Source organism: Oncorhynchus tshawytscha, unplaced genomic scaffold (genome assembly GCF_018296145.1).
Source record: "Oncorhynchus tshawytscha isolate Ot180627B unplaced genomic scaffold, Otsh_v2.0 Un_contig_842_pilon_pilon, whole genome shotgun sequence".
NCBI classification, from domain to species: domain Eukaryota; kingdom Metazoa; phylum Chordata; class Actinopteri; order Salmoniformes; family Salmonidae; genus Oncorhynchus; species Oncorhynchus tshawytscha.
The window spans coordinates 217,529-232,500 of record NW_024609617.1 but is presented as its reverse complement, the minus strand read 5'-3'; the positions used below and the strand labels follow the sequence as shown (position 1 = coordinate 232,500).

Here is a 14,972-nt window from a genome sequence, read left to right as displayed (position 1 = left end):
GTTGGGTTCAGGACCCCAGGAAGACTAGCTGTCATCATGTCTGTTACATCTCTGTGTTGTTGGGTTCATGACCCCAGGAAGACTAGCTGTCATCATGTCTGTTATGTCTCTGTGTTGTTGGGTTCATGACCCCAGGAAGACTAGCTGTCATCATGTCTGTTACGTCTCTGTGTTGTTGGGTTCAGGAAGACTAGCTGTCGTCATGTCTGTTACGTCTCTGTGTTGTTGGGTTCAGGAAGACTAGCTGTCGTCATGTCTGTTACGTCTCTGTGTTGTTGGGTTCAGGAAGACTAGCTGTCGTCATGTCTGTTACGTCTCTGTGTTGTTGGGTTCAGGAAGACTAGCTGTCGTCATGTCTGTTACGTCTCTGTGTTGTTGGGTTCAGGAAGACTAGCTGTCATCATGTCTGTTATGTCTCTGTGTTGTTGGGTTCAGGAAGACTAGCTGTCGTCATGTCTGTTACGTCTGTGTTGTTGGGTTCAGGAAGACTAGCTGTCGTCATGTCTGTTACGTCTGTGTTGTTGGGTTCAGGAAGACTAGCTGTCGTCATGGCTGTTACGTCTGTGTTGTTGGGTTCAGGAAGACTAGCTGTCGTCATGGCGTCAGCTAATGGGGATCTGAATAAAGATGAAGATTAAGATGTGTGTTGTTGTGTTGTGCCAGTGGATCTCCCTCCAGAGAAGGCTGCTGAGGGCTGTGACAGTTACCTGCAGTTCCCCCACACAGACCCAGGGCCAGACAGGCAGCTACTGAGAGGAGGGGACGCAGGCAAAGCCTCTGGGAAGAAACGCATCAGCCTGGATGTAAGTTAGACACTAGTCTTTTTTACATCTTCCTATGGATCTTATATGAGGAATGTAGTGTACACTACATGCTATGGATCTTATATGTTGACTGTAGTGTACACTACATGCTATGGATCTTACATGTTGAATGTAGTGTACACTACATGCTATGGATCTTACATGTTGAATGTAGTGTACACTACATGCTATGGATCTTACATGTTGAATGTAGTGTACACTACATGCTATGGATCTTACATGTTGAATGTAGTGTACACTACATGCTATGGATCTTACATGTTGAATGTAGTGTACACTACATGCTATGGATCTTACATGTTGAATGTAGTGTACACTACATTCTCTCTCTATGCCTGCAGCACAGCCTCTCTGCCCTCCTGTCGCTCCCAACGTTTATTTTCCCAGTTACAGTCCTGTTACCAGATACCTCTGAATCAAAGTTACTTCCAGAAAAGCTGTAACTGAGAATTGTGGTTAAGGTCTTTTTCCTGGACCAGGAAGAAAGACATGATGTTATATTGTGGTGGTAGGGCATTCCTCCTCCCCCTTCCCTCTCTTCTCCTTTTCTCCCTCTCTTCTCCAACTGCAGGTCGTCACGGCAGTTAAAGGGCTTTTGCTGAATGTGATTATTTGACTGGTTTTATATTCCTGCTTTGAAAAGCAGCCAGGAGGGGAGGGTGAGTGACTGTGGAAAAGCAGCCAGGAGGGGAGGGTGAGTGACTGTGGAAAAGCAGCCAGGAGGGGAGGGTGAGTGACTGTGGAAAAGCAGCCAGGAGGGGAGGGTGAGTGACTGTGGAAAAGCAGCCAGGAGGGGAGGGTGAGTGACTGTGGAAAAGCAGCCAGGAGGGGAGGCTGAGTGACTGTGGAAAAGCAGCCAGGAGGGGAGGGTGAGTGACTGTGGAAAAGCAGCCAGGAGGGGAGGGTGAGTGACTGTGGAAAAGCAGCCAGGAGGGGAGGGTGAGTGACTGTGGAAAAGCAGCCAGGAGGGGAGAGTGAGTGACTGTGGAAAAGCAGCCAAGAGGGGAGGGTGAGTGACTGTGGAAAAGCAGCCAGGAGGGGAGGGTGAGTGACTGTGGAAAAGCAGCCAGGAGGGGAGGCTGAGTGACTGTGGAAAAGCAGCCAGGAGGGGAGGGTGAGTGACTGTGGAAAAGCAGCCAGGAGGGGAGGGTGAGTGACTGTGGAAAAGCAGCCAGGAGGGGAGGGTGAGTGACTGTGGAAAAGCAGCCAGGAGGGGAGGGTGAGTGACTGTGGAAAAGCAGCCAGGAGGGGCGGCTGAGTGACTGTGGAAAAGCAGCCAGGAGGGGAGGGTGAGTGACTGTGGAAAAGCAGCCAGGAGGGGAGGCTGAGTGACTGTGGAAAAGCAGCCAGGAGGGGAGGGTGAGTGACTGTGGAAAAGCAGCCAGGAGGGGAGGGTGAGTGACTGTGGAAAAGCAGCCAGGAGGGGGAGGCTGAGTGACTGTGGAAAAGCAGTCAGTAGTGGAGAGTGAGTGACTGTGGAAAAGCAGTCAGTAGTGGAGAGTGAGTGACTGTTGAAAAGCAGTCAGTAGTGGAGAGTGAGTGACTGTGGAAAAGCAGTCAGTAGTGGAGAGTGAGTGACTGTGGAAAGGCAGTCAGTAGTGGAGAGTGAGTGACTGTGGAAAAGCAGTCAGTAGTGGAGAGTGAGTGACTGGAAAAGCAGTCAGTAGTGGAGAGTGTGACTGTGTGGAGAGAATAAATGCTGCAGTAGGAAAGGAAAGGTTTGACTCTGCTCCCCTCTGCTGGTTGTCAAAGTCACTGTGTTTGTGTTTCTAGGCAAAAATGATCACCTAGCATTCGTCCCAAATAGCACCCTATTCTCTATATAGTACACACATTTTGACCAGGACCCATAGGGGTGTATTTTTGTTATTAAGTAAGTAAGCCTTGTCCCAGCCAGAACGGCCATGTAGCGTGAAGCAGTCTGATGTATAAATACACTTCCTGGACAGGATGCTGTCTTTGTCATTAACAAGGAGTATTCCTTGTGTCTCCATGCCGACAGGACCTAGAGTGTGACGTATCAGTGGAGGAAGATAATCGTCAGGAATGGATCTTCACCCTCTATGATTTTGACAACAGTGGCAAAGTTACTAAAGAGGTAAGGCTTTTTAAAATTTATTCAACCCTTATTTTACCAGGTCAGTTGACTGAGAACATTCTCATTTACAGCAACCACCTGGGGAATAGTTACAGGGGGGATGAATGAGCCAATTGGAAGCTGGGGATGATTAGGCCATGATGGTATGAGGGCCAGATGTCAGGACACCGGGGTTAACACCATATGTCCGCATCCCAAATAGCACCCTCCTCCCGACATAGTGCACTACTTTTGACTACAGGCCTATAGATCCTGGTCAAAGTTAGTGCCCTATATAAGGAACAGTGGAGCCTTTACCTCTGTCCTTACTGAGAAGGTTATAATGTGTTATAACATGTGTAATAATAAGCTGTGTTTGTCCACTCCTCCTCCTCCCCCCCTCCTCCTCCTCCTCCTCCTCCTCCTCCACCCCCTCCTCCTCCTCCTCCTCCTCCTCCCCCCCCTACTCCTCCCCCTACTCCTCCCCCTCCTCTTCCTCCACCCCCTCCTCTTCCTCCTCCCCCTCCTCCTCCTCCTCCTCCTCCTCCCTCCACCCCCCTCCTCCTCCTCCTCCCCCCTCCTCCTCCTCCTCCTCCTCCACCCCTCCTCCCCCCCTCCTCCCCCTCCTCCTCCTCCTCCTCCTCCTCCCCAGGACATGTCCAGTCTGATGCACACCATCTATGATGTGGTGGATGCCTCTGTACATCACTCGTCCTGCCACAGTAAGAGGAAGACCCTACGGGTCAAGCTGACCGTCGCACCAGAGCCCAGTGCTCGCAGGAGAGACCACCTCTCCACTGGACCAGGTAAGAGACATGGAGGGAGGGATATATATATGTTGAGAGAGAGAGAGAACCTGACACCCTAAGCAAACAGGGGGACAAACACCTACCTGGAGGTGACAGCATTCCCTCCCCCATGTGCCCCCCTAGGCACAACTACAACAACATAACCAACAAAAACGTGCCACAACTCCTGCAGCTCTGTCGCACGCTGGGTATGTATATAATCAATGGTAGGCTTCGAGGGGACTCCTATGGTAGGTACACCTACAGCTCATCTCTTAGCAGTAGTACCGTAGACTACTTGATCACTGACCTCAACCCAGAGTCTCTCAGAGCGTTCACAGTCAGCCCACTGATACCCCTATCAGACCACAGCAAAATCACAGTCTACTTGAACAGAGCAATATTCAATCATGAGGCATCAAAGCCAAAGGAACTGAATAATATTAAGAAAGGCCATAGAGGGCCTCCCGAGTGGCGCAGTTGTGTAAGACTCTGCATCGCAATGCTAGCTGTGCCACTAGAGATTCTGGGTTCGAGCCCAGAATCGGTCGCAACCGTCCGCGACCGGGAGGTCCATGGCCCAGCGTCACAATTGGCCCAGCGTCGTCCGGGTTAGGGGAGGGTTTGACAGGGATGTCCTTGTCTCATCTCTCACTAGCGACTCCTGTGGCGGGTCGGGCGCAGTGCAAGCTGACACGGTGTTTCTTCCCACACATTGGTGTGGCTGGCTTCCGGGTTGGATGGGCATTGTGTCAAGAAGCAGTGCAGCTTGGGGACGCACGGTTCTCGACCTTCGCCTCTCCCGAGTCCGTACGGGAGTTGCAGCGATGAGACAAGACTGTAACTACCAAATTGATACGAAATTGGAGAGAAAAAAGGGGTGAAAATACAAAAAAAATGTATTTAAAAAAAAGAAAGGCCATAAACCAAAAAAACAATTAGGCAACAACAAATTCAATCCCTTTTACACAACTTCCTGGACAAAAATGTTCACTGTAGTGATGGTGTAAACTCTAAACAGTATATTTGACCTCTCAGCTTCCCTGTCAAATCTCAAAATTTCAAACAGAAAATTTACAACAATGACAAATGGTTTAATGAAAAATGCTAAATCCTAAGAAAGAAATTGCGAAACCTATCCAACCAAAAACATAGAGACCCAGAAAACCTGAACCTACGCCTTCACTATGGTGAATCACTAAAAACAATACAGAAATACTCTACCTGGGCCCTGACAGTAAATCTCAGTAAGACAAAAATAATGGTGTTCCAAAAAAGGTCCAGTCGCCAGGACCACAAATACAAATTCCATCTAGACACCGTTGCCCTAGAGCACACAAAAAACTATACATACCTTGGCCTAAACATCAGCACCACGGGTAACTTCCACAAAGCTGTGAACGATCTGAGAGACAAGGCAAGAAGGGCCTTCTATGTCATCAAAAGGAACTTAAATTCAACATACCAATTAGGATCTGACTAAAAATACTTGAATCAGTCATAGAGCCCATTGACCTTTATGGTTGTGAGGTCTGAGGTCCGCTCACCAACCAAGAATTCACAAAATGGGACAAACACCAAATTGAGACTCTGTATGCAGAATTCTGCTAAAATATCTTCTGTGTACAACGTAAAACACTAAATAATGCATGCAGAGCAGAATTAGGTCGATACCCGCTAATTATCAAAATCCAGAAAAGAGCCTTTAAATTCTACAACCATCTAAAAGGAAGCGATTCCCAAACCTTCCATAACAAAGCCATCACCTACAGAGAGATGAACCTGGAGAAGAGTCCCCTCAGCAAGCTGGTCCTGGGGCTCTGTGGGGTGTGTTTGTGAACAGAGCCCCAGGACCAGCTTGCTGAGGGGACTCTTCTGGACAGCAACACAATTAGACACAACAAGATGATGAGAACACGAAAAGATAATTACTTGACACATTGGAAAGAATAAAGTAAACTAGAATGCTACTTGGCCCTAAACAGAGAGAACACAGTGGCAGAATACCTGACCACTGTGACTGACCCTAAACAGAGAGTACACAGTGGCAGAATACCTGACCACTGTGACTGACCCTAAACAGAGAGTTCACAGTGGCAGAATACCTGTCCACTGTGACTGACCCTAAACAGAGAGAACACAGTGGCAGAATACCTGACCATTGTGACTGACCCTAAACAGAGAGAACACAGTGGCAGAATACCTGACCACTGTGACTGACCCTAAACAGAGAGTTCACAGTGGCAGAATACCTGACCACTGTGACTGGCCCTAAACAGAGAGAACACAGTGGCAGAATACCTGACCACTGTGACTGACCCTAAACAGAGAGTACACAGTGGCAGAATACCTGACCACTGTGACTGACCCTAAACAGAGAGCACACAGTGGCAGAATGCCTGACCACTGTGACTGTCCCTAAACAGAGAGAACACAGTGGCAGAATGCCTGACCACTGTGACTGACCCTAAACAGAGAGTACACAGTGGCAGAATACCTGACCACTGTGACTGACCCTAAACAGAGAGTACACAGTGGCAGAATACCTGACCACTGTGACTGACCCTAAACAGAGAGTACACAGTGGCAGAATACCTGACCATTGTGACTGACCCTAAACAGAGAGAACACAGTGGCAGAATACCTGACCACTGTGACTGACCCTAAACAGAGAGTTCACAGTGGCAGAATACCTGACCACTGTGACTGGCCCTAAACAGAGAGAACACAGTGGCAGAATACCTGACCACTGTGACTGACCCTAAACAGAGAGTACACAGTGGCAGAATACCTGACCACTGTGACTGACCCTAAACAGAGAGTACATAGTGGCAGATACCTGACCACTGTGACTGACCCTAAACAGAGAGTTCACAGTGGCAGAATACCTGACCACTGTGACTGACCCTAAACAGAGAGAACACAGTGGCAGATACCTGACCACTGTGACTGACCCAAACTTAAGGAAAGCTTTGACTATGTACAGACTCAGTGAGTATAGACATGCTATTGAGAAAGGCCGCCGTAGGCAGACCTGGCTCTCAAGAGAAGACAGGCTTTGTGCTCACTGCCCATAAAATGAGGTGGAAACTACACATATTAACCTCAGATTACACAGACCCACACAGAATTTGAAAACAAACCCAATTTTGATAAACTCCCATATCTACTGGGTGAAATACCACAGTGTGCCATCACAGCAGCAAGATTTGTGACCTGTTGCCACAAGAAAAGGGCAACCAGTGAAGAACAAACACCATTGTAAATACAACCCATATTTATGTTTATTTATTTTCCCTTTTGTACATATTATGACATTTGTAATGTCTTTAATCTTTTGGAACTTCTGTGAGTGTTAATGTTTACTGTTCATTTGTATTGTTTATTTCAGGAGGGAGGGAGGGAGGGAGGGAGGGAGGGAGGGAGGGAGGGAGGGAGGGAGGGAGGGAGGGAGGGAGGGAGGGAGGGAGGGGGAGGGAGGGAGGGAGGGAGGGAGGGAGAGATCTATGTGAACTTTATCATGGCTGTATACAGTCTCTCTCTATGGGTTGTAGCTAGTTGTTTGTACAGGGCTGTTTTTGTTTATGTTGTAGTTGTTTATGTAGTTTATGTTTATATGTTGTTGTCTCTCATCAGACCGGGAGTCAGGACGCCTTCACCAGGAGGAGGGACGATCAGCAGACAGACGGCTTTCTTCTCACATCAGGTCAACACACACACACACACACATACACACACACACACACACACACACACACACACACACACACACACACACACACACACACACACACACACACACCCTAACAGACGTCTGTCCTCCTACACCAGGCCAGCCCTCCCAGGTCAGAGCAGTGAGGGACAGCATTACTGTGTGGATGAGAACACTGACACACACACACACACACACACACACACACACACACACACACACACACACACACACACACACACACACACACACACACACACACACACACACACACACACACACACATACACACACACACAACACTACCACACACACCCTAACAGACGTCTGTCCTCCTACACCAGGCCAGCCCTCCCAGGTCAGAGCAGTGAGGGACAGCATTACTGTGTGGATGAGAACACTGAGAGGAGGAATCACTATCTGGACCTAGCTGGTATAGAGAACTACACCTCCAGGTTTGAAGGTTGGTACCACTCAGCTTATCTCTCTCCCTATACTAACAATTACAATGTGTTGGAGCCAGATAGCCAACTAAACCTCAAGAGAATAAAGTGGCCTTGTAGTGAACTTGTCTATTATACAACATACACTGCCTTGAGGATTCACACGCCTGGACGTGTCTATTATACAACATACACTGCCTTGAGGATTCACACGCCTGGACGTGTCTATTATACAACATACACTGCCTTGAGGATTCACACGCCTGGACGTGTCTATTATACAACATACACTGCCTTGAGGATTCACACGCCTGGACGTGTCTATTATACAACATACACTGCCTTGAGGATTCACACGCCTGGACGTGTCTATTATACAACATACACTGCCTTGAGGATTCACACGCCTGGACGTGTCTATTATACAACATACACTGCCTTGAGGATTCACACGCCTGGACGTGTCTATTATACAACATACACTGCCTTGAGGATTCACACGCCTGGACGTGTCTATTATACAACATACACTGCCTTGAGGATTCACACGCCTGGACAACAACATACACTGCCTTGAGGATTCACACGCCTGGACGTGTCTATTATACAACATACACTGCCTTGAGGATTCACACGCCTGGACGTGTCTATTATACAACATACACTGCCTTGAGGATTCACACGCCTGGACGTGTCTATTATACAACATACACTGCCTTGAGGATTCACACGCCTGGACGTGTCTATTATACAACATACACTGCCTTGAGGATTCACACGCCTGGACTTTTTCCACATTTTGTTGAGTTGGATTAAAATATATTTAATTGTGATTTTTTTGTCAACAATTTACAGAAAATACTCTGTAATGTCAAAGTGTAAGAAAAATTTGAACATTTGTATAAAATGTTAAAAAAACATGAAAAAATATATACAAATATATCTTAGTTTAGATGGGTATTCAACCCCTGAGCTTTCTGGGTAGATTTCTACACCTGGATTGAGCAAGATTTGTCCACTCTTCTTTTCAAAATTCTCTAAGCTCTGTCAAATTGGTTCTTGATCATTTCCAGACAACCATTTTCAGGTCTTGCCATAGACAGTCCAAACTGATTTTCAAACAGTCCAAGTCCAAACTGTAACTCTACCACTAAGGAACATTCACTGTCTTCTTGGTCATTCCAGTGTAGATTTGGCCTTGTGTTGTAGGTTATTGTCCTGCTGAAAGGTTAATTAATCTCCCAGAGTCTGATGGAAAGTAGACTGAACCAGGTTTTTCTCTTGGATTTTGCCTTCGCTTAGCTCCACTCCGTTTTCTTTTTTATCCTGAAAAACTCCCCAGTCCTTAACGATTACAATCATACCCATAACATGATGCTGCCACCACTATTCCTGAAAATATGTCAAGTGATACTCAGTAATGTTGCATTGGACTTGCTCCAAACATAACACTTTGTATTCAGGCCTTGTTGCAAACAAAATGCATGTTCTGGAATATTTTTTATACTCTACAGGCTTCCTTCTTTTCACTCTGTCATTTAGGTTAGTATTCTGGAGTAACTACAATGTTGTTGATCCATCCTCCGCTATCTATTATCACAGCCATTAAACTCTGTAACTGTTTTAAAGTCATCATTGGCCTCATGGTGAAATCCCTGAGCGGTTTCCTTCCTCTCTGGCAACTGAGTTAGGAAGGACACCTGTATTTTTATAGTGACTGGGTGTATTGACGCACCATCCAAAGTGTAATAACTTCACCATGCTCAAAGGAATATTCAATGTCATCTTTTTTTATTTTGACCCATCTACCAATAGGTGCAAAAGCTACCTGGTCTTTGTGGTTGAAGCTGTGTTTGAAATTCACTGCTTGACTGAGGGACCTTGCAGATAATTGTACAGTATGTGTGGGGTACAGAGATGAGGTAGTCATTAAAACATCATGTTAAACGCTATTATTACACATAGAGTGAGTCCATAGAACTTATTATGGGATTCTCTCTCTTTCTCTGTCATCTCTCTCTTTCTCTGTCATCTCTCTCTCTCTCTTTCTCTGTCATCTCTCTCGCTCTCTCTCTCACTCTCTCTCTCTCTCTTCTCTCTCTCTCTCTCTCTCTCTCTCTCTGTGATGTCCCTGTCCCTGTCTCTCGCTCTCTACAATCTCTTTCTCTGTCATCTCTCTCTCTCTCTTTCTCTGTCATCTCTCTCGCTCTCACTCTCTCTCTCTCTCTTTCTCTGTGATGTCCCTGTCTCTCGCTCTCTGCAATCTCTCTCTCTCTCTCTCTCTCTCTCTCTCTCTCTCTCGCTCACTGTATTCTCTCTCTCTCTTTCTGTGATCTCTCTCTCGCTCACTGTAATCTCTCTCTCTCTTTCTGTGATCTCTCTCGCTCTCTGTAATCTCTCTCTCCGTCTATCTCTCTTTCTCGCTGTCTTTCTCTTTCTCTTTTTTTCTCTCTCTATTCTCTCTCTCTCTCTCTCCCTCCTCCAGGATCCACCCCTCCCCCGCCCCCCCAGGAGACCCATGTGCGGGCCTCCCAGTCCCAGAACCGCTCCCGTTCCCAGGAGCCCGAGGCCCACGCCGCCCACGCCCACCAGCGCCGCTCGCAGGTCATCAGTGAGAACTACACCCCTCTAGAAGCCCGGGGTCGGGGCGCGTCACACTTCCTGAAGTCCCCCAGAGGAACATCTAAAGGAGCCGGCGTCGGAGGGACCACTGGGGGACTTGAAAGGGCCAAGTCCAGTAAATACCACGCTGGGGGGCATTACCCTCCTCAGCCTCCTCCTCTCCAGACCCTGCTGCATGCAGGGAACTCCTCATCTGGGGGTCACGGAGGTCAGGATGTGTACCACCTCCCCTCCTCCAGCCACCACCAGCACCCTCTGCAGCACAGCCACAGCAAACGGCTCCGGGCCAAAGCCAGGGAGGGTCAGGGCCTGTCCCCGTCCAAAACGCCCCTGTCACCTCACTCCAATCCCCAGCATCAGGCTCCCCCTCCTCCTTGTCTGGAGAGGGAGAAGGAGAGGGAGCAGGGGTCTGGGCTGCCCGGCAGCCCTGGGTCCTTTGTGTTGCCTCTGGTGCAGCGTCACGAGCACCGACACCACCACGAACACCACCATCACCACCACTACCACCACCACCACCAGACATGACCCAATAGGACGCCAGTAACAGTCAGAGACTGAGAGACCTTTAAAGGACCGACTGACCACACCCGTCTGTCTGAAGAAGGACTCAACCTCCTCACCCAATGGGAATGTCTCCGCTTCTGTCCTGAGGCTGCCCAATCTGAGATGGCACCCTATTCCCTATATAGTGCACCACTTTTGACCAGAGCCCTATTGTTAGCCTTAACTCTAACCCTGTATACGTTTGCCAAATGTAGTGCACTATATAACAAGGTGCCATTCAGACAGCCCAGGATCTGAACCCTCCTCCATTTTGTGCCAGGCAGGCTGCCAGAGCCAGACAGTTTCCCTGAGATATCCTGGGATCAGACACACTGATGGAAACTGGAGTGTGGCTGACTTGACTGCTGTGGTTATTCCATTGTAAAGGGTTGCTGAAGACACGGTGGTGCAGTTTTGTAAGACGTTTTCTATGGCACAGTTCTGAATCTGAATCAAATGAGGTTAAACGTCCTGCTGGACCAAGCTACTCCTCTCTACGCGTGGACCTTCACAAAGGGAGAACAGATACAGTACAGCTATATGTGGACAGAGGTCAGAGGTCATCAAAAGTGACATCATTTCCTCCTTGGTGTTGACCCATAGATTTTCTTGTCCCCAGAAGCTAGGTACTGTCTCCTTTGTCCCAAATGACACACTATTCCATTTTATAGTATACAACCTTTGACCAGGGCTCATAGAACTCTCGTCTAAAGTAGTGCACTATTTAGGGAATAGCATGACATTTGGGACACTGCCTCTCCGTGTGTCTTGTGTGTACGAGAGCTTTCCTCCCAACGGTGAATCTCAGGTGTTAGGTGCTGCTCCTTAGCTGTTCTCTCTACTACTTCCTCATTGGAACCAGAACCCTGCTGTTGGGGTTCCAGAACCAGAGGAACAATATCAAATCACCACTGACAGTTTTAATGCAAGAAATATCTAGCTATGTAAGCATTCACATCTATATATGTATACACATTTTACTGTAATAATACTGTATTTATATGCATGTTATTTCATCATGAATTATAATGATGCATATATGTCTTTTGTCGTTGATGTATTTTAATAAACATTATATATACTGTATATTGATATTGTTACGTTTCCTAGCCCTGTTATGTCCCAGAATGCTTCATGGTTGTTTGTCCCATGCGTCAAAGAATGGTGCTCTGCTGCCACAGTGTGGTTAGAGACAGCAGAATACAATGTCCAGGGAACGGACAAGGCCACTAGAGGACACCTGTTGCTGTCAGGAGGGATGGTGCATTCTGGAACGGTCTGCATTCTGGAACGGTCTGCATTCTGGAACGGTCTGCATTCTGGAACTGTCTGCATTGTGATTGTTTGTCAATGAAAAATCGAATGTTACAAATCGAATGTATAATATATATATATTGATGCGTACAGACAGCAAAACTAGTGACACCATTTTATTTAGGAGGGATTGATATGAGCAATCTGGGATTTTTTTTTTACATACATTTTTAGATTGTTTAAATTAATTATATATAGCCATTGGTTCTTGAAAAATATAACTTATAAATGCCTCATACAATTTATACATGTTTCATGAGCTGTCGTACCCCAGGTGTCAATATTTCCCTTGTCAATATTGGCACCCCATTTGGAATTCCCTCCTTTGTAGGCGTATTGTCTTCTTAAATGATTCAGAGATTAGATTAGCGCATAGATGAACGGTCTGTAGTAAACTAATGTTGTGTTTCATACCACGACATATACGACATTGTAATTACAGGGTAGCACAACTCCCGGGTGCGCTACACTCTATGAGCTCTGGCCATCACGGATTTGTTTGGGAGCCAAATAAGAACCCGGGCTGTGACAAACAATGGTAGCGATGAAAGGCGAGGGGAGGGTTGGCTAAATGCAAATATCCACTTTGTGCTGTTGAGAGAACCTCCTCCAACACTGACAACTGGCAATTTCCATCCCAAGAATCCTACACTGTAGGCTGAGAATAAATGCATCTACAATTCTGCCACGTCCCTTCTTTACAGCGAAGTTACAACTTCTTGTAACTACGATTTAATTCACAACTTTGAAACGTGTTCGGTTCATTCCATCGAGCAAGAGTTGGACAACGGTCAGTGAAGATGGACATTTGATGACCTCGGGTGTGTCGCGGGAGGGACAGGAAGCGTCTGTGCACCTGTGAGAACTAAACCAAAAAGGTAAGCGACGCGTCGATCCGCTTGACATTCAAACAGGTACATTTGATTTATCAAAAAAAACCGTTGTTTTTCATTTGTGTTCAAAGTGCAGTTGTCAAACTTTCCATTTTAACAACACCGATTTAAATCACCCCAAACCCATGTTTGTTGGCCGCTATATGGGCAATATAGTTTTGCATTGCTCTAAACGTTTTGTTCTGAGTTGCATGCTCTCACATAGCCTATCCACATTCCCGAACATCTCATTTGAGACTCCTGATGTTTTTCTCCACAGTAAAACAATAATAGTGTTTGAGACAAGAGGCAGAAACACAGCGCAGCTTCGTTTAGAGACGCTAAGCCTTTCTAAACGTGATTATCCTTAGCCCGTCGATACGCTGGCTTTCATTCAAGACATGCATGAGAAAGGCTTTGCGACACAATGGATCAGTGGGAGCTTGTCTGCTATTATAGAGGCACTGGGAAAGAGAGGAGGACTCTAGACGCACTGGGAAAGAGAGGAGGAATCTTTCGTGAATATTGATATTGTCATGAGAGAGAGAGAGACAGAGAGTGAATGACTGACATGGATAGAACACATTACAGATCAGTGGATGCTGCGGTCAGGAAGTCGAGTAATTCATCTATTTAAAAACATTTTGTGGAAAATGCCTCATACCTGACAATTATAAATAATAAATTAATGTTGTAAATTAGTCCACAAGCTTGTCAAGTTACAATTAATTTACAGTGCATTTCACAACATACTTTACAGAGAAAGTAAGAATTTTCTCCAAACAATTTGTTAGTAATCTGCAAACAAAAATTGGCTTTGGGGTTGAATGCTACTGTTGAAATGAACTCTATCCCTGCAGGAAGACATCAAAGCAGACTCGACATGAGGGCTTTCTTGACAACAATTGCCCCATTCTACTACCCTACTACCCTACCCCTGGCCTGGCCTGGCCTGGCCACCCCCACACTCCCCATCCCCTGTTTCCACTTCATTAAGCCCCAAGCTCCTGAGTCCAATCTGGAGGGAAAATGCTTCACTAATTCTAATGTCAGTCCCAAATGGCTCCCTGTTTAGTGCACTATGTTTAACCACTACCCATAGGAAAACCATATATGGAATACGGTGCCATTTGGAAACACGTTAAGACTCCTTTTCCCAACAAATGAGGAAGACATTTTGTCTCTCTGCTTTCATTTGAGTCAGACCCTGACAAGCTGTCAACAGTTGTACTTTCCCCTCCTCTCATTTACTGACCAGCATATTGTTGGGGAAACGGAGTGAGCGAAACAGGACACAGAGAGTTGAATTGTGAAGCGATGGATGGGGAAGAAGACTCCTGCTGGGTGATTCCCAGTGTCCCAAATGGCACCCTATTCTCTGTTGGGCCCTATGGGTTCTAGTCTAAATTAGTGCACTATATAGGGAATAGGGTGCCATTTGGGATGTAGACCGAGAGCATATTCCCCTCTGATCTATAGGGCCCATAGGATGCCAAATCCACTGTTGTCCTCATCACTTGTCCTCAACTGAATAATTAACTATTTCTTCATGTGATACAATAGTTGTTATTGCTAATGAAGAGAGAATAAAGTCAATGTTTATTTCAGATTATTGTTATTCGTAGAATCTGAAAAACTTAATGCAAAACTTCTGAAGTGTATTGTCCCTTTAACTAATATAATCAGTTGCCATGGCAGGCTGCACTGGTTTCTGAGTGACAGAGTTTAGAACTCTGCTGTCTGATTGGCAGGGTTTAGAGATCTGCTGTCTGATTGG

The 14,972-nt window shown here is 46.5% G+C and overlaps 1 protein-coding gene across 1 annotated transcript in view; it reads left to right on the top strand.

Annotated features, from left to right (window-relative positions):
* The window catches only part of nkd2b (NKD inhibitor of WNT signaling pathway 2b), a 14,367-nt gene extending 1,360 nt beyond the window's left edge, over positions 1-13,007 (top strand). Inside the window, exons 2-7 of the mRNA XM_042316321.1 lie at positions 664-803; positions 2,827-2,922; positions 3,554-3,707; positions 7,326-7,395; positions 7,746-7,864; positions 10,330-13,007. Coding sequence (XP_042172255.1) covers positions 3,557-3,707; positions 7,326-7,395; positions 7,746-7,864; positions 10,330-10,991 — 1,002 coding nt within the window. The 5' untranslated portion in view covers positions 664-803; positions 2,827-2,922; positions 3,554-3,556 and the 3' untranslated portion in view covers positions 10,992-13,007. The remainder of the gene's footprint in view (positions 1-663; positions 804-2,826; positions 2,923-3,553; positions 3,708-7,325; positions 7,396-7,745; positions 7,865-10,329) is intronic.
* Positions 13,008-14,972: the final 1,965 nt, after the last annotated feature.